The 26,056-nt window shown below is 45.8% G+C and overlaps 1 protein-coding gene across 1 annotated transcript in view; it reads left to right on the plus strand.

Annotated features, from left to right (window-relative positions):
• Window positions 1-1,870: 1,870 nt before the first annotated feature.
• PTCH1 (patched 1) overlaps window positions 1,871-26,056 on the plus strand; it is a 69,471-nt gene continuing 45,285 nt past the window's right edge. Inside the window, exons 1-3 of the mRNA XM_068423271.1 lie at window positions 1,871-2,126; window positions 3,759-3,951; window positions 25,346-25,535. Coding sequence (XP_068279372.1) covers window positions 1,920-2,126; window positions 3,759-3,951; window positions 25,346-25,535 — 590 coding nt within the window. The 5' untranslated portion in view covers window positions 1,871-1,919. The remainder of the gene's footprint in view (window positions 2,127-3,758; window positions 3,952-25,345; window positions 25,536-26,056) is intronic.

Here is a 26,056-nt window from a genome sequence, read left to right on the forward strand (position 1 = left end):
TCCCCCCGCAACAGCCGCGCTCCTCCGCGGGCGCGCAGCCGCCGTCGTGCTGGGGGGCCGCCCCCCCCGAAGCGCCTCCCCGGGCCGGGCGCGGAGCGGCGGGGGCGGGTGTCCCGCTGCTCTCCGCGCCCGTGGGCCTGGAGGTCCGCCGAGGCGCGGAGTCTCCGCGGGGAGCCGCGCTGGGGGCCGGGGCGCCCAGCCCCCGGGGCGGGGGCGAATGCGCGCAGCTGTAACGGCAGCGATTAATGGCTGATTCTCAATGAACAGAGACGGGGAGAAGCGGTGCCAAAAAAGTAAACAATCGCGTATAGTTCGAGAAGTGTTTAGCGCGGCCAGGCAGGCTGCGTTTCATGGACTTTTACACTAAAAACATATTAAAATTGGCTTTCCTCAGGTTTCAGTTAAAGAATGAGCCCTAAGTTGAAACAGGCTAGCTACCGCCCGGATTTAAATCCCTCAAGTGTTAAGTTTTCATTGTGTTTTTCTAACTGGACGGGGTGGTTTTCTTGCAAGGAACGAAGTCTACTCTTTAGTTAAAAAAGAAAGAGAGAGGGAGAAAAATCTGGCACTTTCTACCGCAGTATCCACCACCCTGTCATTATTTCTGCAAGCCTGGGAATTCAGCTCGGACCTCCCAGTATTTGTTGCAGCTTGAGGCCAAGGTGCCTCTAAAAGGATTTTCTTTTAAGGGCTTTAGAAATCGTTTAATGCTGCTTTCCCCCTCCTTCCTCTCTCTTTTTTAAAAGGGAAAACTATATTTCTGTATGTCGATAGCGAGAAAGTTCCGCGCGTGTATTTGTCTGCAAGCATCCTGCACGGGGGGGAAAAAAAAAAGGCAGAAAACTTTCCTGAAAAGAAAACGAAGAAGAAAGGGGGGGGGGGGGGGGGGTGTGGAAGGCATTCCTTAATGGAAGTATTGCATGCAAAGAAGGCTGGATCTCTTTAAGGCTCCCCCTGAAGCTGGAGATGCACACACAAGGGTTAGCGGCCTGGGTGGTCTCTCTACTTTGGTGAGCTGTTGCTAAGCAGCTAATAATAGTCATGTTTGCTGAGTAATTTCTGCCCTCTCCGAGCCAATCGCCTCGCAGAAACCCAAGCCATCTGACAGCCCCGGGGGCGGGCTTTCAGCTCTTTTTTTTTTTTTTTTTCCTCCCTCTCTCGCTCTCTCTCCTCTCATGCTCCCCCCCCCCCCCCCTCCACCCCTCCTCTTCTTTATCCAAATGGAGAGAGTCCTTTTTTTCTTCTTCATCTCATCTGTTGAGCCGAGGGGCTGCAGCTCGGTGCTGCCGCGCACACGCCGGGGGAGAGCGCCAGGCAGCCGGCCGCCCGCCGCCGCGGCGGGGCCGACCGCGGAGCTCCGCCGGCCCCGCGGCCCGCGGGAAGCAGCCCGGCGCTGAGGCAGGATGGTGCAGCGCGGCGACGCAGCGCAGCAGCAGCCGCGGCCCGCCGCGCCGCCGCCGCGCCGCCGTCGCTGAGCGCCGCCGCGGACAGCGGCTTCCCGGAGGCAGCGGCGGCCGGAGGAGGCGATTTCAACGGGAGCGGAGGAAAGCGCGGCGGCGGCGGCAGCCGGGGGGGCCCGGGGGTCGCGCCTGCCCTCGCCGGGCGCGGGGAGCGGCCGCCTGCAGCTCGGGGTCCGCGCGCGATGTGGCAATGGGAGGCGCGGGGAGCGACTCGGCCGGAGCGGCCGCGGCGGCAGCCGCCGCCCCGCGCCCCGCATGAGGCGGCCGCGCCGCAGCAGCCCCAGCAGCAACCCCAGCAGCGGCGGCGGCGGCAGCAGCGGCGGCAGCCCCCGCAGCAGCAGCAGCCCGCGGCCCGCAGCGCCGCCAGCCCCCCGCGGCCCCGCCGCGCCCCCGGCCCCCGGGGCCCCGTCGCGGCGGCAGCGCCAGCGGCAGCTCCCCCGTCCCGCCGACGGCGGCAACATGGCCTCGGCCGGTAACGCGTCGGAGCCGGAGACCAGCAGCAGCGCGGGCGGCGGCGGCCACCCCGGCCGGGCGGCGAGGAGCGGCGGTGGCGGCGGCAGGCGGCGAACGACCGGAGGGAATCGGCGCGCCGCGGCGCCCGACCGGGAGTATCTGCAGCGGCCAAGCTACTGCGATGCGGCTTTCGCCTTGGAGCAGATCTCAAAGGTGCATTCAATCTCTCACTCTTTTTTCCAGAGATACACGCTAGTGCTAGTGCTGGTTTTCGGCGGGGGAGGAGGGAGTTGGTGTGTTTTCCCGCGGGGGTGGAAGGAGGAGATGGAAATGAAACGGCCACCAATAAAATGCTGGGAAAAAAGAGAGGGACGTCTGTGACTCTTCAGTGCGGGAGAGAGTGCCCTCCTTCCCTCCCTTCTCGCCCGTGCCTGCCCCGGTGCGTGCTGGTGGTGCGGAGCACCGCTCTGGCTGAATTTTCCGAGACAGCCTCTGCTCGCTCCCAGCCTCCCCCCGGCAGCCCCTGGCCCGCTCCCTCGCTCCCCCTCCGCTTCCTTTCCCGCTTCTCCACCCCTCATAGCGCCCTGAGACCTCGGCAACAGCCGCTACCGGTCGGGACGGGGGAGAAAGCGGGCGGCCGCTTTCTTGGCAGAAGTTGTGCTTTTGTGAAGTTCTCCGCCGAGCGCCGGCACGGCGGGCGGCTACGCTCGGAGAGGGGGGGTCCCCCGGCAGAGAAAGCTCGCAGCGGTTTTCTTCCCCCGGCGGTCGGAGGGGAAGGGAGGGCGGCAAACCAATTGCCACCGTAACTCTGCCGCGCAGGTCGCGCCGGTTCCCGCGGAGCGGCAGCGGTATTGTTGGCGCGGAAGAGCTAGCGGTGCCGGAGCGCCCCACAAGCCCGGCCCGGCCCGGCCCGGCCCGGGCGGGGCGGGGGAATGGCCCCGGCCGCCAATCTCCACCGGCCAAAAAATGTTCAAAGTAAACAACCTCGAGACGCTGCCTTGCTGCAGGGATGGTTTCACTTCAGGGAGCGGATATCTAGGCTTTGTAAGAAGGGGGAAAGGAGGAGGAAAAAAAAAACCCATGTGGCTGCCCTCTTCCGTTCACAAATACTGTCGTAACATACCGATGGCTGCTCTACTTCCTAATTCAGATCACACAGCGTCTCCAAACTCTATGGAAATGAATTACTTCTGATCTTACGGCACTGCTCACCATGTGGGTCCTGCCTCAGCACCAGACCCCTGCTAGGCGCTGGGAATGGGGGAAACGGCAGCAAACTGCTACGGACGGACTAGCTCCCCGTCACCACTGGCTCGCGTGTGTCGTCCCCTGCCCCCCAGCCCTTCAGAGGTCTAAGTAGAACAGGAAAAGGGACTTTTTTCTTTCTTGTGGCTGTTGAGGTTCATTGGCAGCTGTGACTTCTGCCCTGGCTCTTGCCAGCGGGAGTGTGTTGCAGCCTGAGCTGCTGGCAGTGCCGCGGGCACCCGAAGAGCCTGGTGGGCAGGGTGGGCCAGGGCACAGGGGTCTGCTGTGGTGGCCTCACGCCAAACCGGTGTGTTGGCCTGGGGCGAGGATGGCTACCAGCAGGTACATCTTGGCCTATGTGTACACCCAAGGGTGGCTGCCGGCAGGGCCGTGGGGCGAGGGCCGTGCTGGACGGATGCCCGCTTGAGCTGCTCACGGTGCTCCGTCCTTACTCGCAGGGATGCTGTGTGGGAACGCACCCCGAAGCGCCCGAGCTCGTGGGAGGGCCGGGAGGCTCTCCCCGCACACCCCTGGGCGAGGAGGCGCGCGTCGGCCGGCCTGCCGCGGCCCCTCAACTACTGACCTCTTCTTGCCTTGCAGGGGAAGGCGACAGGACGGAAAGCGCCGCTGTGGCTGCGAGCGAAGTTTCAGAGACTGTTATTTAAACTGGGCTGTTACATTCAGAAAAACTGCGGGAAGTTTTTGGTTGTCGGCCTCCTGATATTTGGGGCTTTCGCTGTAGGATTAAGGGCAGCTAATCTCGAAACCAACGTGGAGGAGCTGTGGGTGGAAGGTAAGTCCGGCGTCCCCCTCTTTCTGCTGCCGTCTCTCCCCGCCTGGCCGCCGGGTACAGTCAGCTTGGGCGGCGGAGGCTGGAGTGCGTGTGTGTGTACGTTTGTGCACAGGGGCCGTTCCGTACGCCGGGCACGGCCTGCCGCCGGCGGGGAAGCCGGCGGGGCAGCTGGGCGGGCTGTTGTCGAGGCGGGCGGCGGGCCTTGGGCCGGGGCGCGCGCGGCCCCGGGCGGCGCGTACCACTTCTCCGCCCGCGAGGGGGTGGTCGCGGCAGGCCGTGCTCTCCGCGGGGGGGGCGCCGGGCCAGGCCGCCCCCAGCCATCCCGCGCCCCCGTCTTCGGCGCGTCTCCAGGTGTGGCGGGGCGGCGGGCGACCGATCTCTGCTCCCCCGTCGGCGGTGGGAGGCGGCGGCGCTGACGGGAGGCGCCCCTCCGCCATTTTGGGAGTGCGTGCGCCCGCGGCGGGGGGAGGGGGCGGGCGGCGGGGAGCGCGGCGGGGCGGGTGCCTGTGTGTGGTCCTGTTTTTTGGACAGCTTTCAACTGTGGGGGGGAGCGTTTGTGTCAAGGTAAAAAAAAAAAAAAAAAAAAAAAAAAAAATTGGGGGGGAAAAAAAAGGAAAGAAAAAAAGGCTGCCGAGGCGAAGTGGGGCCGGGCCGGCCGCCGGCAGCGGGGTGGCCGCGGGCAGTGCCCGGGGCGGGGGGCAGTGTCCTCCAAGCCCAGCCCGAAGGCGCCGGCGTAGGGAGGCAGGCGTGGTGAGGGAGAGGAGCGGTGCCGGGGGCCGGGGCTTCGCGGGCTGCCTTTCGAAACAGACACACACGCACCCCCGCCCGCCCCGGACGGACAGACGGGAGGGTGCGGGGTGAGCGGAGCGGTGCCGCCAGCGCCCCCCTCGCGGGCCCCGTGTCCCTCAGGGAGCGGGGCAGCCGGCCCGGGCGGGTCACCCCGCTCGGAGAGCACGGCTCCAGGCTGCCGGCGCTTCTGGTGTTCGGGTTTTTGGTCGGGTTTTTTTTTTTTATTCCTGGGGAGAAAATATTTACTTAGCATCACATTCCCCCGTTAGCTGGGTTGACATAAAAACAGAGTTCCTTGACTGCAGTAGTTAGTCTGGGTTTATGTCAAAGTCGCTTGCAGCAGAATTTGGCTTATAAAAGTTAATGTGGAGGACTGCATAAATAATCATGACTAAACAGCTCTCTGTGTGTGCGTGTGTGGAAAAGCTAGTGCTGAGTGGAAACACGGCCAGTGGGGGTTGCGAAGGTGGCCTGTCCCGCCCTGCGGATGAGTTAAAGCATCTAGGACCAGATTCCCTCCTTGCAGATGACAGCCATATTGGGGTCATGTAGTGGGTACTCTGGTTTGGAAAATAATGTGTTAGCCACTGAACTTTTTTTCATCCATGTAATCCAGGAGCCCAAAATATGATGAGATTTGTTGCCAACAGCCCTGAGCGACAGAGCAGTCAGTGCAGGATCCCATCCATAGGCAGAGATGTGCATTCAGGGCCTGTACTGGTCACCAGGTCCTGTGTACCTTAAATACTAATGCAAATGATTGTGAACATCCTTTTTTTTTTCTCCACTCTTTTTTTTTTTTTTTTCCAAGTCCTTGTGAGGTTCTTGTGGCAAAGTTTCTTTTGTCAGTTTTTGCTCATATGTTTTTCGTCCCTGCTTTTCTGTAAGCGTTTGGTAAATAACATGTGATTGCAGTTCCATTCAGCATGCTTCTCTGAGGTTTATTATTCTGTTACTACTGAGGTTCACTTACTTGGAAGGGTGATCCCATCCCATTAGTGCCACCTGCTTTTTGTAGTTGTGTAATACCAAGAAACTACTTGCTGATGATGCCTGTATGACTGGCCCGGCAGTAAAAATGCAATTCTCAAGTTAAAAATATGATTTGCGAAATAGCCACTTAGTTCAGTTGCTGCATTGACCTCTTCTCATGTTATTATTGCTTCATGGAGATGGGAGGGGGGGAAAGTCCCTGGTATGAAATCTAGTTGAAGTTGATTTCTGAGTTTTTATGGCCAAGAATTCGTAACGCAGCTGATTGTACAGAGATGGCCTATGTAATTTCACATCTGTTGAGTTTAGTTTTCATGTGAGAATTAAATAATGTTAAAAAATGTATTAAAACTCTGCATTTAGAAACCCTTGCATTTCTAGATTGCAAAAAAGGCTAGCTGATTACAATGAAATAAGATATTCTGGATTTAATGTAAATTAACTTCTAGTCTCCACATTCTAGCAATAAGTGACCATCTACACAAAAGAGTTGCTCAAATGTGCTTTCTTTAGAGACTCTGTACATGTTCCGCTCATGAATCAGGGTGTTACACAAATAAACGTAACAAATAGCAATCACATATATCTGTTGCTAACCTGCGGACAGCAGTACAGAGTGAGAATTTGAGATGGAACAGGTATAGAACGAGAGAGTGTGGAAAATGCTGTTCTTCCTATGCAGAAGTGGAAAGCAGTGACCAAACTCGTTCTTCTACGCTTCTATGCACCTGTGCCTAACAGCTTTAAAGTACACTCTGTGGAGGTTATTATTATACTAAGGGACCCTTTAGATCAAGGTTTCTTTTAGTAGGAGCAGTGGCTGAATTGCCCTGTTTATTAAAATAGCTTTTTTTTGCCTTTACCTTTTGTTTGCTGAGAGTTTGAATGAACTGGGCAATGTTGGCCAAATGTGGTAGATAACTTGAAATATATTTCAAGTAACAGTTTTGATTTGCTACTGAAGCTTTTTACAGTTATCACTGCTGAATAAATTGGTGGTATTTACGTAAAGAGACTGATTTTGTATGGTGTATTTCTGAATACCATGGAGCATGTAACATAATACAGCACTGAAGTTTGCTGGAAGTGAACGATTGCTTTAAAATCATAACACAATTAATTAAAACTAGTGAAGTGAAGTTTGAATGACTTTTAAGACCATGCACATTCCAAGATAAATGGTTAGCAGTCTGGGCCTGAAGCTATTATGGCTGAAATATTTACACAAGAAGTTTAGAAACCCACCTGGTAGGAAAACTTTCAAAGAGAGGAAAACAGATCTCCAAAACATCATTCTTTCAGTTTTCCTGTAGTAGTCTTCCTCCTTCAGAATTTGTGCCAGCAGTCTTGGCCTTCTCTGAGCCTCCTGATACCAAAGTGGCTTTCCCCTCAGCTTGTTTCTTGGCACTAAGTGTTGTAGAGTAGCTTTTTTTATTTTATTTTTTTTTTAACACAATCCTTCTCTGGCTGCTGTTCAGAGCACTTCAGTTACTACTGTGTGTCCCACAGTATGCTCTCAGTCCGTGCTCCTGTCTTGTAGTCTGTCTCTCTGGCGTCCTTGACTGGGACACATAACTGTTTCCCCTCAGCCCGTCAGCAGGTCTGTCATCCTCGTGTGCATACCTTGCTACTAGAACATTCTTGTTTTAGTTTCTTGGGCAAACAAATTCTGCACTGACATTTTAATGGCAGTTCTGTTATTCACAACCATTCAGCTTTAGTTGAATTGCTATACATGGATGTCCATGCATCCTCGAGTTGCGGAGACTGTTTAGCATGTTTATACATTGTACGCCCTTGAGAGAACAAAAAGGGCTTTGCATTGCTTTCCTCTGTGACTGAATTTTGTTGGACACAGATGTGCTTTTAGAAACATCCATTCATGACTAGAATACTCTGGATGGAAAAGAAATCATGCCTGTAACCAGTTATGTTTTTTGCTACCACTCTAATAGGCAGTCTAAGACCCTGTGTGTGAACAGCAGTCACATGTGTAAATTCACAGCCTCTGCTTCTGAAAGAAGGTAGTTTTGTGGCTCCAGAGAAGACTCTGTTAAGTGAAGCTTAAAATTTGGCTACTGCTATGCCTTTAATGGCATTAATTGGAGCAGCTTGTAAGGGGTGAGATGGTCTAGTCTTGTGCCTTGATGCTTCATTTCATGTCACCATTGTCTTGGGATTTTTTTCCCCTCAGTTTCTTCATTACTTTTTCTTCTTTAAGAGGTTGAAGATCATGGTGTTCTTTCCTTCCTTTCTTGCTTTCTGCAATTCTTGCACTAGCTGTAGCTCAGTCGAACCTTTCCCTCTTTAAGCCCTCTTCACAAAGCTAACCAAGCTCTAACATGCAGAGCCCCTTCTGTAAGCCAGTTTGAAGGAAGAGCATGGGTGATACAGGTAGGGATGGGACATCCTGCAGGGAAAACAAAACGTGTCAGTAGCCGCATAGTTCAGCTTTGGTAATTGGAACAAAGTGAGTGTGTTCTAATTGTAAGTGAATTAAAACTGAGTGTGTTGCAGAAGGAACTGTAAGTGAAGACCTGAGCTGTGTGTAGTATTGTTTCCTTTCACTCCAAAGGGGCAAAAATCAAGTTACTCTGCTGTAGTTATTTATAGCTGACCCATCTTAAAATACATTAATCTACCCACGCAACATAAGAATGAGGTGAAAATTAAGAAAGCGTGTGAGTGATGGAGGAACCAGTATTATATCCATCGATTCTCAGTTTGTTTAACCCAGCAAGATCAAGTGCAGGTGAAGAGGAAAGTTATTCTTAAGTTCTGCCTAAGGCATCAGTTAACTTTACACTAGTATTCTTTGGAGAAACAAAAAAGAGTAGCAAAGGAACAGTTCTCTGTGTATTTGCTGTTTCAGGGAGACAAATTTATGTGAGCGGGTTGGAGTAACATGTTTGGTTTGAATACAGTTAGCAGGAATTGACCCAGTCAGGTGTAGTTCCATTCTCCCACAAATATGCACATTTGTGCACAGCAGCAGAGTAGCACTGTTTTAGATATGCTGCACCACCACATTGACACAGAGTAGATGGCAGAACAGCAGAAGTTACTCTGCTGGTGAATCTGAGGTGGCGTGTTGGTAGGCTGTGTGACAGTCTGAGGGGTTATTTCTGATCACATCACCAAATCTATTAGTTTCATATGGATCAGGTGACATAAGAGCTTACTCTTATCTCTGAATACTGTCTTGCACTGTGTTGTGTCACCTCAGTGCATATTGAAAGTTCACTGAAAGGTGTTTATCTGGAAAATTTACAAGTCCGCTGTTTTGTTTGAATTACCTATGATTATTGTGTGGTTTCTCAAATGGGAAAGTAGCAGTGGATGGTCATCTGGAAAGTGGCTGAAGGATGGTCATCTGGGCAACACGCTCTTTTTAATGTTTACTGATCAAAATGCAAGAGAATTTCAGTCTATGCTTCTGTTTTGAAAAATAACATCAAATTCTAATATTTAAGCTTTACGTGATGATTGTGGGTAAAAACATCAGGACAGTGGGTGTTACATTCCTGTGAAGTTGAGCTCCCTCTGTTTCTGTATATTGAAAATTGTGGAGAAAAGATGTTTAAAGGTTTTAGTTATATGGATGTTTGATTGTCATCTTTCACGGGCCTGCTATTACATTCAAAATCACCGGGGGGTCTCTGTTAAGTTCCATCTTGACAGGTGTCCACATCACCTGCTCAGAGTTAGTTCTCCTTGCTGGAAAGCTCATACATCAAAAAAACCCCAAACAGCTTCAGTGTTTGAAATTCCTTTTTCATCTGTAAGAGTTTTAGTGAAGATACTGCATGTCACCATTCTTTGGTCATTGAGAAGGTAAAGGGTGAAATCCTGAACTCACTGAATGTAGTGGCAGAACTTGGAATGACTTTAGTGAGCCAGGCCATTACCCATGTACCGAGCTGCAGCAGACTAACAGTGTGCCCTGCTCTGCCTCTTCTGGGAAGAGCAAGAGGAGGATCTCTTCCTGTAGAACTGGCACCCTCCTAAGCTGTAAGTGCATGGTTGCATGGTGCCTTCTGCCTTTCAGACTTCGGAGGCATTTAATTTACTCAAGCCCACGAAAAATTAATGTTCATTATTATTTCCAAACTTAACACACTGTTGCCAATATCCATGCCAGAATGTGCCCTACAGATCCTTGTTTGGAAGGGTCTGTTTCCTTCTCTCTTGAAATGTGTATTTGAATGGGGAGATGCCTTGGCTGCACCATTCCCCTCTTCCGCTCTTCGGAGCTTTGAGTGTCATCTTGCACTCTGGGGATTCTTCTGCTTACAGACAGGGTGTGAAGGCATTTCTGTAGTTCTGGAGAGCTTGGATATTTTGATACAGAAATCCCGGAGTGAAACAGAACAGTTGAAAGCAACATTGCTGTATTGTTGGTCCCCATGCCACTTCTGCTGAGCGGGAATGGGGGAATGTCGGTAAGCAGAAGGACTAGTTTTAGCTGTAGGGCTGGCTGCTGCTGGAGTTGTGGTGCTATGTGGAGGTGGTGGTGAGTGGTTTGAGGTGTACTACCAGCTCCTGTTACCTGCTAAGTAGAATGTCTTTTTTTTTTTTTTAGAGAACGGGCCTTCCTTTCTCATTATTCCTCATCAGGCACTGGGTTCAGACAAGAATGAACTCTGTAAGCCATGGGTACTCAACCTTGCTTTCAACAGAGACTGCATTAAGGAAAACTCTAGCTCCTCATCCTGACTCCATCCATTTTTATGATTTATTTTTTCCGTGGGAAGAGATGGTCCAAGCGCTGTTATTAAGTAGTATTTGTGGTGGTTCCTCAGAAAGTAGTAATACTACATAGTGTATGCATGTAACAGTTCTTGACTGCTCAACAAATTTAAAGGCTGTTACATGCAAGTGGATGTTTCAGTTACACATAACTGTTAGGAGGCTCCAAAATATGACAGCTTCCAGATGTATGAACCGACTGATCCCTTTGTTTAGATTATGCACCACAGCTGATGCCTAGATTAGTGCTGGCTGGACAAAGCTATGGGAGATTTGTCTGGTTTCCACAATGCCATGTTTGGATTTCTCCTTCAAAGCTGACCTCCCTATGACCTGTTGGAGCTGTGTCCACTAGGATGCAAGTTTTAATGTGTCTGCAACTGCTTTCCTTTTGGTATCTAATGGAACATGTTCTCATTTTGACACTCATGGATTTTTATACACAATCCTTTTAACTTTTAACTTAACAATGAATTAACATGCTTCAACCTATAGAGCACTCAGGTAAAACCGTGCTTGTAAAGTTTTCTGCCTCACAGCTGGCTTTTTAAGAATGTTCTGATTGGTTAAAGCAGTGTTTTGTTTATAGACCTTGTGGGGCTGTTCCTTGTCAGGCTTTTTCTCTTGTACCTAGAATAAAGTTCAATCTTCCAGTGTTTGCACAGTGCTTTTTCTCTCTACAGATGATGGCATGGATATACATGGTGCTAGCTGCTCATTTTGGAGTTCTGCAGGAGCTGGAGTGCAGAATTTTACCAAGAAGTTAATTCTTCTTTGTGTCTGCTGTACAGTTATATATATTTTCTCAGTCATCCTTATTTATCTCCAGTACACCTTTGGTTCTTTTCATTTCTCTCACCTCTCCTGCCTTGTATTATGCGTGAGGTCTTTCCCCATTTGTGTTCATGAGTTACTCTACCTGGCAAAACCTGAAGAAATCGGTAAAACTCCTTAAGGGCTAAGTGACAGTTCTACAATAAGAAGTGTAGTCCTCTGTCAGAGTTCAGAAAGATAAAGATGTACATCTTCTGTTATTACTTACAGAAGCTGTATGGTTTTCTACTGTTAATGCTTTAGTGGGGCAACAGATTCCCAAGATGGTGCCTCATGACAGAAAACTCGGCGCTTTGAAGTATGATTTCTGTATTGAAAATGTACGCTATCTTGTAATGGCCACTTTTTTTCTGTGCCCATGGATCAAGGAGAACAGGAAAATGTTTTGCTCCTGTTTTGCGTTATCTGTTGTGCTATTTTATTATCCACTTACAGTGTGCTAAATATGACCGATGAATACCAGATACAATAAGCTATGTTCATCCTTGCTGTTAATTGAGTGACTTTGACTTGGAATAGTTCTTCATTGTACATTGCACTAGAAATTGAGTGGAGTTGCAAGGAATAACTGAATTCAGAATTTAAAAATAAAATCTGGGTTTTTTTAATTTCTTTTTTTGCTGTGTAAACTTAGTTTAATATCTGTAAATACAATTTACTCATTACTGGTTTTTGTCTGTTATTTTCACTCAGTATCACCTCAGTTGCTGTAAACATCCCAAACTTGGCAGAAGTAGTAGTTTTGTAAGGTAAAAAGCCCTTTATGAAAACTGCTGACCATGTAGATGTTTTGATGTATGGAGAATTTTAATTTTGGTTTTTAGAATGAATGTCTTGGCTTTAACTTCTGCTTGGTTTTGGAAAACTTAGTTATTTCGGTGCTTGAGCAAAATATATAAGACGTAAGGGAATAAGCAGAACCATAACCTGACTCTTTCTGTAAAGGTGCTGCTCCTTTAGAGAATTGTACTGAACTTAATTCCAGCTTCAAATATACAAGTAATCATTGTATATTTGAAACATCTGTATTTTGCTCATGTGCAAGAAGAAGCTGGTATTTTTAAGGCACATGTGCAATGTTGTACACCCATATACCTGAAGCTGGAACTGAGCCCTTAAACTGTAATACAGTCTCTATTTACTAAAAGTGAGATAAATTAAAAGGAACAGCCTTCTCTTGTTTAGTAGTCTGATGCATTTCTGCTTTTCAGTCAGTAACCAAAAGCTAGGTGCAGCAAACTAGAAATGAGCACTGTTAAATCAAGTTGTATGACTTTTTTTTCCCCCCTTAAATCACTGCTTAAGGGCTTCTGGCCCCTAGCTCAGGAATCCTGCCCAAAAATGCCAGATGTATTACACAGTCAAGTATTGCAATGTAAATAGTGTTCTGTGCCATGAGAGCAGGGTGGTCCATCTCCTAGTTCAAAAAAAAAAAAAAAAAAGAAGAAAAGGAGGGAAAAATCCACACGCTCTGAAATAAGCACAGTAGTTGTAGTGTTATTTGTGTTTTTGGCTGCGCAACCAGTGTTTTGGAGCTGAAAGAACGCAGATAAATTAGTGCTTTGGACTGGCAGATAATAATAACTGAAACTGAGATGCTAGAAAGCAAGATGTGTCTTGGTTGAGGCTGCTTAATTTAGTCAAACAGGCATGTAAGAAGTAAAATATTAAAGTAAAGGCCATTGCTGACAGGCAGAACCTGTTACTTTACCTTCCTGTGAACAGCAGTCTCTTGCATATGGAAGAGTGGACAAAGAATGGGAAGTAGGGAGGGCAGAGGCATAGGGTTCTTCATGTCTCATGCTGTGTAGTGGAAAGACTGGGTGTATTACTGCGCCTTCTGAGTATAAGCATTGCTGAGCTGTTCTTGTTTTTAATTAAATACCCTTTGCTGTATATTAACAATGACTTACCTTCCAGTGTGCTTATCTTCTTCAGATGCGGTAGTGGATATCGGAGGTTTATTTGCACGTTTTTCGATTTTGTGTATGAACGTGTCATTTCATAACATTTAGAACTAGTTGGAAGGAGATTCCACAAATATGACCTGAAAGGAAATTGCCAAGGGTGATGCAGTAATCAGATTTACGTTCGGGTTATCTGACAAATCTGTGAATTGCCATAGCTTCCTTGCGTGTGTGCAGAGGGGAAAGGGGTTATAGGAGCTTATTTGTATGTGATAAACTGTATTTAAATAGCTACAGGAATGTAATCCCAACGCCGATCTCAGTGTAATCTCCTCAGTGAGATACCCAGAAGAAAAATAGGCTTTAGGAACTCATTTAAACCTCTCCCTTCCTGCTGACACTATGATAACACTAAAAAAAACCCAAAACCCAAAACCCCTATCCATTGCAACTTTGTATTTTTTTCCCAAGTTACCTGTTCTGTAATAGTAAAAAAAGTATACAGGTACTTGAAGAAGATACTTTCTTGCACCAGTTTTCCTGGTTAGTATTTCCTATGCATTTATCTTATTTGCCTCTCTACATGGGCCTGATTCTGATTTCATTTACAGCAGTCTTACTCTACTGACTTCTTCGGGGGTTCGCCATACGCAGAAAAGTAGCGCTTGCTGTTTAAAGCTGATGCTGTTGAAGTGTTAGAGAATAGAAAATGTGATGTCCTAGTGCAAATATTCAGATCAAGAAACAAAACTAAAACATGTTTAGTATGACTTCCAACTGTAGATAAAAGCTAGCAACTTGAGAGAATTGTGATCAGGCATAAACATCTGTTAACTGATCTTTCTAGAGATTTGGGGAAATAGGATGACCTTTTTTGTTCTTTTTTCCTTTTTTTTCCTCCCCCCCCCCTTTTTTTTTTAAATAGGCTACAGTTTCACATGGCTTGCAAAAGAAATCTTTCTCCCTTTTTGTTTCCCACACCAATTGATTTATCATTTTGCTTGCAAGCAGACTTAGAATGTTAGGGCAGGAACACACTCACTTTTTTCTCGTAACTTTTTTGTTGCGGACCAAAACCAGTTGACTTGAATAAATTTTTCTGTGGTCTGAATGAAGCCAGCAACGTGGAAAAATCTTGCCATTCAGAGCCGTCTGAATGTACATTTCAGCCACACAGTAAGCTGTATTGGTAGGCAGTGGACTGCTAAATACAACCATTTTTCGCAGCAGAGAGTTAGACAGGTGATTAGCATAATTAGCACAGAGTAGGCTATACATATGGTAATGTTAAGTGTGTAAATGCCAGCTGCGGTGTAAAATTTATGTCAGGGGTCGACAGGGCTGTGCGAAAGTATTGTGTTACAGCTGCAGGTCAAAGCCTCCATTGCTTTACCCCCTTTTCTCTTGTTGGCGAATGCGCTGAACAGAAGAGAAGGACGGACAGAAATATAACAGATAAGGCTTTGATTGAACAGCCTGGTTCTGTGCAAGAGGGACTGCTCTTAAACCAAAAAACCAAAAAAAAAAAACCCAAACCCAAAAAACTACACACATGCAAAACAAAGGTCCCCCTCTTTCACTATAGATTTTATCTTGCATCGTGCTGGCTACAAAAGTGTTGCTGTCTTTGAGCGATATCATTATGGTGGGGTAAGGGGAATCTTTGGGGGAAAGTATGAGGTTGGTAATTATGCTTTAAGGAGCAAAAACAAAAAAAAACTTTAATTCACCTTCTTTCTGCATTCCAACCCACTTTTTTTTTAATGTCTCTGTTACTGCAGTTAGGGGGCTAGGAATTAAATAGTCCTGAAGGTGACAGTGTTATATGTAATAAAATCTCAACAGTGCAACAATCTTTGGGCTGCATAACTGGTTTTAGAGTAAGTGCCAGAAGTTCCTCTGTGGTTTTGTGTGTGGGTTGCTACACTTATTCCCCAGGTTCCTCCCACCTCCTAAACTACTAAATTCTTTATAAATTAAAAATGACTAATACAGGTTTCTTGTTTTAAAGGCGCACAGTGTCGAAGGGTACACATCTTTTTTAAACAGCTGATGGGGAAATCTGTAAATCTCTTTGTTGCCGTAAACTGTTCATTCATATATTTCACCTGCAATTTCCCCCCCCCCTTTTGTATTTTTTGTAGTCGGCTGTAAGGAGTGGTGGTGTTGACAGAATATAGTTCACACCACACTGACCTTGTGATGAAACTTCCTCACAGCCGCAGGGGGTCCTTATGAATCAGACCCTAATCCAGCTAATCCCGCGCGCAACAAAATCATGAAAGTGGCTCCCAGCGATGCGTGTTTCCCTGCACGGATGCCGCGGGAAGGCGCGGCCTTGGAGATGCACCGGGGGCGCCGTGCCGTGCCCTGCCGCGGAGCCGGGGCTGCCCTGTGCGCGGCCCCGCGCGGGGAGGGAGCGCTGCGCTCGGCCCCGGGGGGCGAGGCCGGCTCCGGGGCAGCCCAGCCGAGGCGGAGGGAAGGGGTCCCCGTTGTGCCGGGGGGGCTGGCGGCACGACGTTTGAGGAGGTGCCGGCGAACGGCGCGGTCGCGCACGGCCGGCCGTGCCCCTGTGTGCCCGCGGCGGCGGGGCCGTGCCTGCGCCCTTCTTGCAGCTGCCCGTAATTGCTCCTTTGGGGGAAGAACAGACCGTTGTTGTCTGGTGGGCTTGGTAGGGAAGGTAGGTAGTCTGCGTGAGCGGACTAGCCAAAAGTAGAAAATAAAGGTGGTGGTGTGGGGTGTGTTTGGTCCTTTGCTTAACTTTCTTTCCCAGCCCTTTCTGCTTCAGAATCAACTTGGCCATATGGTCATGCTCTCTGCGTATCTGACGGGAATCTCTGATTGCATCCTGCACAAAATGAAACACGCTCTTGGCTGCTCGGTGTGAATAGTAAGCAAACTATGAAAAATGGGCCTCCTGACAGATGCAGCGCTGTCTTGGGAGCTGGTGGCCAGTAAGAAATATTGAGGTGGGGGGAGCAGTGACAGGCAGCAGGTTCGGTGCTGGGGGGAGTGCTGACCTGACCTGATTGTGTCCAACAGTGAGAGCAGTTCTGCTTCAGTGCAAAGCCATTCAGAAGGAAGCTGCTTAGGCAACAACAGATGGTACAGCAAGCAGCTGGTAGGGAATACTTGAAAGAAACTGTACCCTGTTTCATAATATGTTCATTCCTTTCATTTTTCTATATGTTAGTTTTGCCGCCTCCTAAAAGCACTATTTAGGAAACGAAATCCCCTGAAAGGTTCTGGATGAAGAATTTTTTCAATTGCTGTTTGCTGCTCCTTTAAAAAAAATTGCATTCAAATTTTGTGCTACTCCATGTACAGATGAAATCTGTGCTATCCCAGGAGTACAGATGAAAAGACTTAAAAATGCTGCTTTTAACCACACAGGAAAACAATTACATATTTGAGGAAAGGGCACTGAGAGGTTAAATGAGAAGTTGGGCCTAGAGGAAAGCTGACTGCTGTGGAACAACACAGCAAATTGTTTTTAACATATTACCCAGCAGAAGCTCTTATTCAAGTTAAAGTAACTTAAAACAATTATATTCAGCTGTTTTGAAATCCTTAGGTTTAGACCTTGAAGCCCCTTACGTACCCTTCTCAGCAGAACTCCTGGAAACTTAGTCACTTTCACGTACAATTGAGGATTTTGGCCTGTTACAAAGTATGCTGAAATGTTTTCTTAAATTACTGAAAAATAAAAATTCAGCTCTGCTCCTCAGCAGGTGTAAACTCTTAAATGACCATAAACTGTTGGAGAGTTGCAATAATCCGTATTAGCTGCCTATCCTCACCGTAGGCCATCTCCTTCATTTCTAGGAAAAAGCAGAGTCTAGAGTCCTTTATTCCTTTGCTATTTCAGCCAGAAAATTCAGTAGTTGGGCTTCTCCACCAAAAGCTGTGGTTTAGCTCTGACCTGAAGGGACCGTGTCTTTGGAAGAAAGGGTAGTTCGCTCTCCATGCTCATTCATTCCTCAATCTCTTTGTTGGGGTGGTCAACAAGGATGCCAATTGTGATGGTGGTTTTCTATAATATGGACACCTGCCCACTAGGAAATGGACTGAGACCACGAACTCATTTCACATAAGCTAGCAAACAGCTGTCAGATGGTAAACAACTTGTGGTCACTATTGTTCCTGGCTGGTTTAGAACCAGTGACCCAGAGGTGAACAGCTCATATCCTGTTACCAAGGACATGTGTCGCAGCTCGGTAAGCAGCTACTGCGTTTTAGGTTTAATTGGAAAGTTTGGATTACGTGTGCCAGTTTTGTGTGTTATAGTACAAAGCTGCTTGCATTTTTATGGGTGGTTTTTTTTTAAAGTTTGTACTGTTTAATTTGTTCATTTTAGGTTTGGGTTTTTTTTTTACTGCATTTTTCTAGTTTCTCAGCCCAGAGTGGCACCAAGCAAGAAACACATCAAAAAAGGTCTATTTTTTTTTTAGCAATCTGTCTGTTTCACCCAATCAGAAATAATATTTTTCTGCATATGGGCAATAGAGATGCATACATGTAAAATCAGCTTTTATTTGATCTTTAGAAAGAAAAGATTTTAGCTCCTAAAATTGCAGGGAAGGTTTCCCACTACAAGCAGAGGCAGCTGTTGTTGGGCTGTCTTCCTGAGTATGCAGACAGCTTTGTGTCCGTGTCACAGCTCTACACTTTGTCAAACTGTGACAGAATGAAAAGCCATCTTTGATGTGTGTTTTTATTTTTGCTATTCATAATCATGTCAGCATTAATGAAATTTGTAACAGCAACACTGGAGTCATCCCCAGCATGTGTGAGGAGTAACTTAACTCATATCATATGATGGCTTGGGAGATAAAAAGCAGCCTTTTGAAGTGCTTTGTTGTGGGTTCTTTTTGTAACTTTTTTGCATTTGTAGGCCACAGTCTTTTATCTTCGCTTTTTTCTTTTTTTTTTCTTTTTTTTTCTTTTTTTCTTTTTTTCTTAAGCAAAAACGAAGAACCTGGTGTTATCTAGATAATTCTTAGTGTGACAGAAATGGTTGAGATGGGTACGTTGCTTCTAGATTTTCCTAGAAGTCGGTGCTAAAGAGAGATTGAAGTCAGTTAAATCCTCACATTGGGATGTGATGTTATTCTAGACAGACGGTGTCCTTTTGTTGGATATTATAATGCATGAGAAGGAGAATTGTAGAGTGCCCACCTGGACGCTGGGAAGGGCAATGGTAGGGCGCAGGCTGTCTTAACCTGGGCGGGCACAACCATCACTGCTCCATGTGAGCTATACAAACACAGATATGTGTATTCAGCAGAGTAAAAGCTGTGTGAGAAGACCTAGACACCGCATGGAATTTCTGACTGCCTGTAGTCCAGTGCTGGCATAGATCATGTCCAATTACATGATAAAGATGATAATTTTTCTTTGAGCTGTTGCCTAGCCCATTGAATGACCATGTAATCTCTTCAAGACGCTGATTGCTTACGACTGTTTTCTTGCTCTTGTAAGCTCATCATCTCTCAATGGATTTTTTTTTTGGTAGCTCAATTTCAGTCACTCCCTATGAAGTCTTTATTTTGCATAGTTAAATAAATGAGCAGAAAAAAGTCACTGCAGGTAGCCAAAACTTTTTTATAATGTGATCCTAATGGGTTTATGAGAGCCATCCTTAGCATTGTTAGAATATCAGATACATCAAATACATGCTAATGTCGTACAGTCGGTAGTTAAATTCAGAGATCAACCATGTAAACCAATAGCAGTTCCGACCCTCCAAGTAGGCAGAATTTTGAAAGTTTAAAGAAGTAGACATGCCAACCAGTCCCATTTCTTGTACTGGCTTAACTTAAATTTCAATGAAAGTGTTTTGCACTTCCTCCCAGCCAACAGTTTTACCCCTTTACTCTGCCAGTCCGGCCTAGAGAATGATAATTCTCAGGAAGGTGCTGTCTTCCCTGCTCTTCCATCAGGTTGCTAACTAATACTGTCTGTATGCAGAAAAACTATATTCTGTTGCTGACAAAGAGCAGCATAGACAAGCTCAAACATCCGAGAGAATGCAAAGACAGAACTCCCTAGAGAGTAACAGGAAGATTTAAATCAAAAGGCCATTATTTTTCTGTGCCCAGTAAGAGTCAGGGAAATCTTCATATCTGCCAGAGAACTTCACCTCTTTATCTCAGTTTCTTTATAGGAGGTTTTGGTCCTACGTGAGTAGTACTTGGCTGCTGTGTTTTGTTGTCATGAGGTCTGTGCTCCTTGATCAGTAAAAATGGAAATTGTCATTGGTGTCACTAGGTACCGCCTTCTGGTGCGTGGCAGGTGTGAACACTTCTAATCCTGGTATTGTGGTTAGGACAGGGAGGGAAAGCTGTGGCTGGCTGGTTTATCTGTGTATCATCGTAATGGACTGAAACTAGTTTCATTTTGTAGTTTTTGAGTAACGCCTGTATACGCATGTAAAGTGATGCGCAGGGGAACAGCACAAGGAGGGACTACATGAGGAAGGGGAGTAGAAGGAAGCCTTTAACAGCAGTCAAAGTCGAGGGAGATAGGCTATGTAGGATGCCAGGGAGAGAAGTATGACAACAGACACTTCCTGATTCTCATCTCAGCAGGGAGAGGGTGCTGAATGGAGAGAAGGCAAGGCGCCCTCAGCTTTCCCCTGCATTCGCCAAGGATGCAGCACATCTTGTAGCGGGGGCGGGGGGGTGGGGGGGGCGGTCTGGTCTCCTTGCAAGTCTGGGCTGTTCCTGTCTTTCTCTGCACACTGATGCTTTTTGGGTTGTTTGGTAAAGGTTGAGTCTAAGGTGAACACATTGGGATATTATTCTCAGTCTTTTTTTTTAATACGGTTACTGAGTCATGAAGGGGTTTTATTTTCTATTTCTCTTTGCTTCCTGTTGTGGTGATAACAAGTATTGCAAATTGCAGAGGTTGCCTGCATTGGCTGTTGCTCAGGCCGTAATGTAAGTGTGGTGAGAGGTACTAATCTACACATCTGATTTATGAAAAGGGTCAGCATCTTTTGGAGAGATGAAATGAAAACATTGTTTGTGTGAGGTGTCCATGACTATTAGAGGTACGATTTTATTGCTTTGAGTTGTCACTGTCAAAACGTTGGGCTGGATTGCTCTAATGCTACACATTTGCAGTCCTGGAAAAATAAAAAAATTGGTGTTGTTCAAACAAAGCAGAAGTGTGTCCACCCCCACCACAAGTGCTCAAGTGGAAACACCTTAAGGCCTATAGTCTTCAGAAGGGAAGTTCTTCAGAAAATTTTGCTCTGTTCATGCAGCTCAAGTTTGTCACAGAAGAACTTAGGCTCCAAAACCAGTAGGTATTTCTGGAAGTCTTGGCTTTGGTTTCTCAAAGTCTGTCCTCCACATTGGTAAGCAAACATTTTTATCACAAGTCTTTGGCTCTCAGGACTGTTCCTTTTTAGAGAGAGCTTGCTCTCCGCTAAGCTACTTGTTGCACAGTTGTGAACTAAGTAACTATTGAATGGTTAGTAGAGGTAGTGTTCATGTCTGAAAAAAACCCCAAAACCTCAGGCTATATGATGCAATTCCAGTAACCTGAAGTGGAACATTGTAAGATATTCTGAAAAAGAAATATTTCATGCCTTTTGAGCAAACCGGACAGTAAATTAACAACTAGTGATTTTTGGCTGTCACTTGTGGCTTGATTTAAGATCGATCTCTTAGTGTAGCAGAGGTCAGACTTACTCCTGAGACTACTCACGTGTGGAAGGGACTGCAGTTCCCGGTGGTGGATTCCAGTGTTCTTTATAAGCATGTTAGTGTAATGCCACGTAAATTTTGAATGCTAATTGTGAGAAAGGTGTAGATAAGAGAGTGACATTCGCAGTGGAAATTAGCACGTGAGCTGAATGACCCAGTAACTTTGAAATTGTTAGTCAGTGGAAGGAAATCTGTCAGAAATTGTGCCAATGTAAACAAATATGGTTTCACTCTCATGTCATTGGAGGGTGCATCAGGTTATGCAAATGTATACTAGAGGCAAGCAGTTTTGTTTTTCCGTGTGTTTCTCACTTAAGATGCACCAAAGCATTTTAATGTGTGATGACTGAAACACTGGGACTGTGACCCCGTTCTTGGTAATGGGATCTAGAGCCTTTCACCTATAGGTTGTGGGTTCAGGTCTGCCTCAAGTTAAGGATGACTAAAACTTGCTACCACCTGACAGCTGTTCATTGCTCTTGGGGGAGGGAGACACGGTGGTCCTTATGTAGTTCTTAGCAACCCAGCATCCATACTGACAATTACTGCTCTCTTCAGGCCCTTCAGAAGGACAAAGAATTTAGTACCTTGACCACCTTCTGTTAAGGTCGGTGGGGAAGTTCAGGAGGAACAGCAGCGTCTTTCATGGCACGGAATGCTGACTTGCTCAAGGTAGATCTCTCGTGTTCTGGCAAAGAGCTAAAAGGGAACCCTGTGGATATCAGGAGCAGGGGAAGGGGGAGATACTTTCCTCTTCTCTGGAAAAAACAGGTTAACAAGAGCTAATACTCCACAACGAAGATGCTGGCAGTAAAACTGTCTCATGTTGAACACTGGCCTTCAAACACGTTGTTGAGAACTAGAAACTGATATAAGTGAGAAATGGTGCCAGGACACTGGTGTTATTATTTTGTTGTGAATTTTTTTCCCTTTTTAATTTGTTAGCTATATTGTGCAGATGGCATAGTATCTCGTTTCTAGTAGGCAGAAATGCAGAATCTGATGACACTGCTGGAAGGACAGTGTACAAACTGCTGCATTGTGTTACCACTGTCCATGAGACAATGTACCGATCTGTTATTCAAATCAGCATTTTGGCTTGTGGCAATTTGTGTCACCAACTCAGCCGTCTAGGTACTAAATCATAACTAGTCATGTAATAAAGGACTATTTTGATATAGCGAAAAAGGAGAGAGATGTGTGGATTTTGTCATCAGAATATTAAAGTGAAATAGTTCTGTCTGTCTTTGATATGGAATAAAATGGGAAGTATTGGTACTGTGTGCCATACATACAATTTAAGTCAGTAGCATTTTGAGTGTAAAATGTTGTCACCAAATATAAGAAAGCAGAGTTTGTTCATTGGTCATATTTTCCATTGCATCATTTGTCCTATAGTGTGGAAATCCTATGATGACTATAATGTGCAGGTTTTTTTTTTTTCTTACAAGTATAAGGAATGATTTTCTGCAGAGTGTGCAAGTGTTGACCATAGTATTGTGTATCTTCAGCACAGTGAGGCCAGAGGCTTCAGGTACATTTCAGTGTCATTTTTAGTGATTTTTCTCCTAGGTTTTTGCACCAGCTGTGGCTAGTCTGGGGGGGAAAAAAAGGCAATAAGAGTGCTTGATTTTTCAAAAGTGCATATTCAGCTGATTGTGTTGATTGTGGAGGCTTAAGATCTCTGGGTATGGCAGCCTCCAGTGACTTTTGCGAACTTTCAATTAAAATAAAGGAAATCATAACTGGTAGAAACTTTTCTTTTTTTTGCCTTCCTTTTGCTCTTTATTACTCATGATATGCTGAAAGGCCACTGATATATCCGTTTGCTTCTGGTCTGTCTGTATGTTTTCACATAATCTGACTTTGGCAGTCAGAATTTTCCTCTGCAATTGACATTTATAATTCCATTGTACCTGAGTGTTATGTGGTATAAAGTATCTACATTAGCCTGTGGAGTTATCTTTACTGTGTTTGGCTGATGAAATGTTCATAATAGACACATCAGTTAAGTGGTGTAGTGCCTTAAGAAGAATGTGGAGCGGATGTGTTGCTGGGTTCTGGAACGTGCACCCGTCTTCTTGGGTGGTTTTGCTATTCCTGTTTTGAATCTTAAAAGGGGAAAAAACCAGCTTCTGTTCTGATGACTGACTTGTGCGATGCAACTTTGATTAGCTAAATCTGCCTTGTTCAGTGAAGTTAATGTGGTTTGACAGGACCTTGATTAGGAAGCAATCATTTCTGTTGATAGTAAACAGTTGGCCACTTTCAGCAGAGATAGGAATGCTGCCCTTTGTCTTGCATGAAGAATGATTTGTTGGTTCAAGTCCTGGTTAAATTCAAAAGGAAAGTGTGGGTGGAATAGGAGAGAATATAGTACCTGGAGTAGAAGTTTATGGTAGACTCCACAGTCCCCATAAAATTGAGGCTTTATTGTCTTGGCTGGCATTGAGAGACAAAAGAGGGAGAGAGACATTTTGTCTTTGGAAGCACTTGCAGTGTAAAGGACTGCAAAAGAAAGCTCTGGTTCCAAGGTATACACGTTAGGATAAATCTGCCCCCTTACTCCCCGCCATATTTCTGTAAGATGAGGCGATATTTGTTAGCGTATCATGGACTGCTGGTTGGTGGTGAAAGACGACAGTGAGCATGAACATGAGCCTGATGAGTGAAAGTATTTTTAGGGCTTAATTCGCGATAAAAAATAAATAATAGGTTTTTGTTATCATGCATATGCAGTCTCAATGATTGTATGTTCTGTCACTGTAGTAATTGGGATGTTGAGAAGTTATAAAGGGACTCTAGGTAAGGAAGTTGTACTTTGATTTTTACTTTTTTTTCTTACTGTGAGCTGGTCACTTTTACTTGGTATGAAAGAGGTAATGCCACATGTGACAGGCTGAAAAAATGGAGTGTGTTGTGGAAACGCTTATGTCTTCAAAGAATTCTTGAACTAGAAGTTACGCGATGTTTCATGCCAGAATCACTGTATGGTTTAATTGTTGAGGGTCTTATTCTGACAGGTTTATCCATGCAGGGGCCCAGCTTCTTGCCTGGTGGTCCTTTTAGCCCCAGGGGGTTACAGGTGGGTTGAGGGCCCGAGTGATTGAAAAAGTATGTTCCTGTTCGTGCTTGGGAATGTCATCTCCCACACTGCCAACTGGTTACAGATCAGTCTTCCATTATACGGCCTAGGAAGAGAGAGATGTACATGCCTAATTTCTGTTCACACTGTTGCAGAACTAAACTTTGGCAGTAATTCACATCACCAGTGCCAAGCTGACTAGGGCTGAAAAAAATGTAACAAATTAGACCAGGTCTGTAGCTTGGACTTAGCAGAGCAATAAAGGTAATAAATTGTAAGGGATGGAAACAACATGTTGGTGGTATTCTTGTCCTCCTTGTCTGGATGTGGTGTGGATTCAGCTAATGGGCTCAATTAATGGACCGAACCCCCCACATGCATTTGTGAGAGAGCCTACAGGGGAGGTTATATAAAGTAGATGAACTCTAGCTGAATGCTTTTTTGTAAGAGGGAAGATAATTTTCCATTCTTACGTAATACTTTCTGGCAAGGCAAACTGAATATGGCTCCCTCTAGAGCCTGTCCGCTTTGCAGTCTCCCTCTGTCTTTTGTTTTTTTTTCTTTTTTTTCCCCCCACTATGTTTTAGTATGGAGCACACTGTTCAGCTCATGTGGGTTTAAAAACAGATGTTGCGCATGAATAATCTTCTGCCTCATAGCATGTTATGCAGGTACTGGACCACTGGGGTAAATTAGCTGTAGACAGTCCTTTCTGCTATACTCAAAACTGCATCTCTTTATGTGTGCTTGGTATTTTTTCTTTATTTAAGGCTGAAAGAAGCACTCATGCTCACTTACTCTTTCCCTCCTCCCTTTTTTTAACTGAAGAGAAACATTCTCCTTCTGCCTTTGCCAAATTATTTAGGAGAAGAGTGTAAATTAAAGCCATTTATCTTGAAGTGTGCTATTGGAGCAGACTGTTTATACAAGTGTAAGAAATTGTAAAATAGTATTTGGTCTGGTCTGCAAGGAAAAGGTTTTTCTTTTTTCTTTCTTTTTTTAATTTTTGCATTTGGGATATTGGTTATAATGTAGAAAAATCCATTTGAGGCTCCAGATTATGCATCAATGTTCTAGTGCAGTAGAGGCAATGGTATTTTAATGAGGAATATGGTTTTTGTTGCAGCGTTACTAAAATACAGTTGTTACTAGTTTTAGAGTCATACTGTGATCAGTTTGAGACAGAATAGTCCATGCACGTGATCAAGTTTTTCTGACTGAAGAACACTCATCAAGTGAATCCAGAATAAGCAGTCACTTAATAATACATTTAATAAGTCACTTAATAAGCTAATACAAAGCTGTTGATATTTATCCATCAGTTGGTGGACGAGTGAGTCGGGAGTTAAATTACACACGGCAGAAGATTGGAGAAGAGGCCATGTTTAACCCCCAGCTCATGATCCAGACTCCACAGGAAGATGGTGCTAATGTACTAACAACAGAAGCTCTCCGACAGCACCTTGACTCTGCACTTCAGGCCAGCAGAGTACATGTCTATATGTACAACAGGTAAGGGGAAAAAGAAGGGTTTTCTTGGTCGTCTGTAACAGCTAAAAAGTGAGCACATGCTTCCCTCCATTTATTTTCAAACAGTTAACACTTCAGACTCTGTTTTGATTTGAATGTCACTGCATTCTGATACTTGACGTTATGGCATAATAGCAGGGCCAAGTTGGCTTTTAACAAATAAGATGGGGTAAGTGGTGTTGGAAGAGATTCTGAGAGTGTACCCCTGTGAGCAGTGCTACAGTACCCAGCATTTGTCTTGGTTAAGGAGTGATGTCTGTGCTCTTAAACGTAGGACTTTATGGATGGGATTCCTAACATGGAAAATCCTTCCATATTAGAGTTGAATTCACTCACTGACACCATCATGAGGTACATAATGACTGTGAACAGTGGCACAGGTTACTGTGCTTCCAGTAGTTTGGTATAAAGGGAAACGCAGACGTGTGAGAAATGGCAGTGGATGGGATAATAGCTGTTTAATAACATAGGCATAATAGACTTGGCCTTCAGGGTGTCTGTGC

This window comes from Nyctibius grandis, chromosome Z (genome assembly GCF_013368605.1).
Source record: "Nyctibius grandis isolate bNycGra1 chromosome Z, bNycGra1.pri, whole genome shotgun sequence".
NCBI classification, from domain to species: Eukaryota; Metazoa; Chordata; class Aves; order Nyctibiiformes; family Nyctibiidae; genus Nyctibius; species Nyctibius grandis.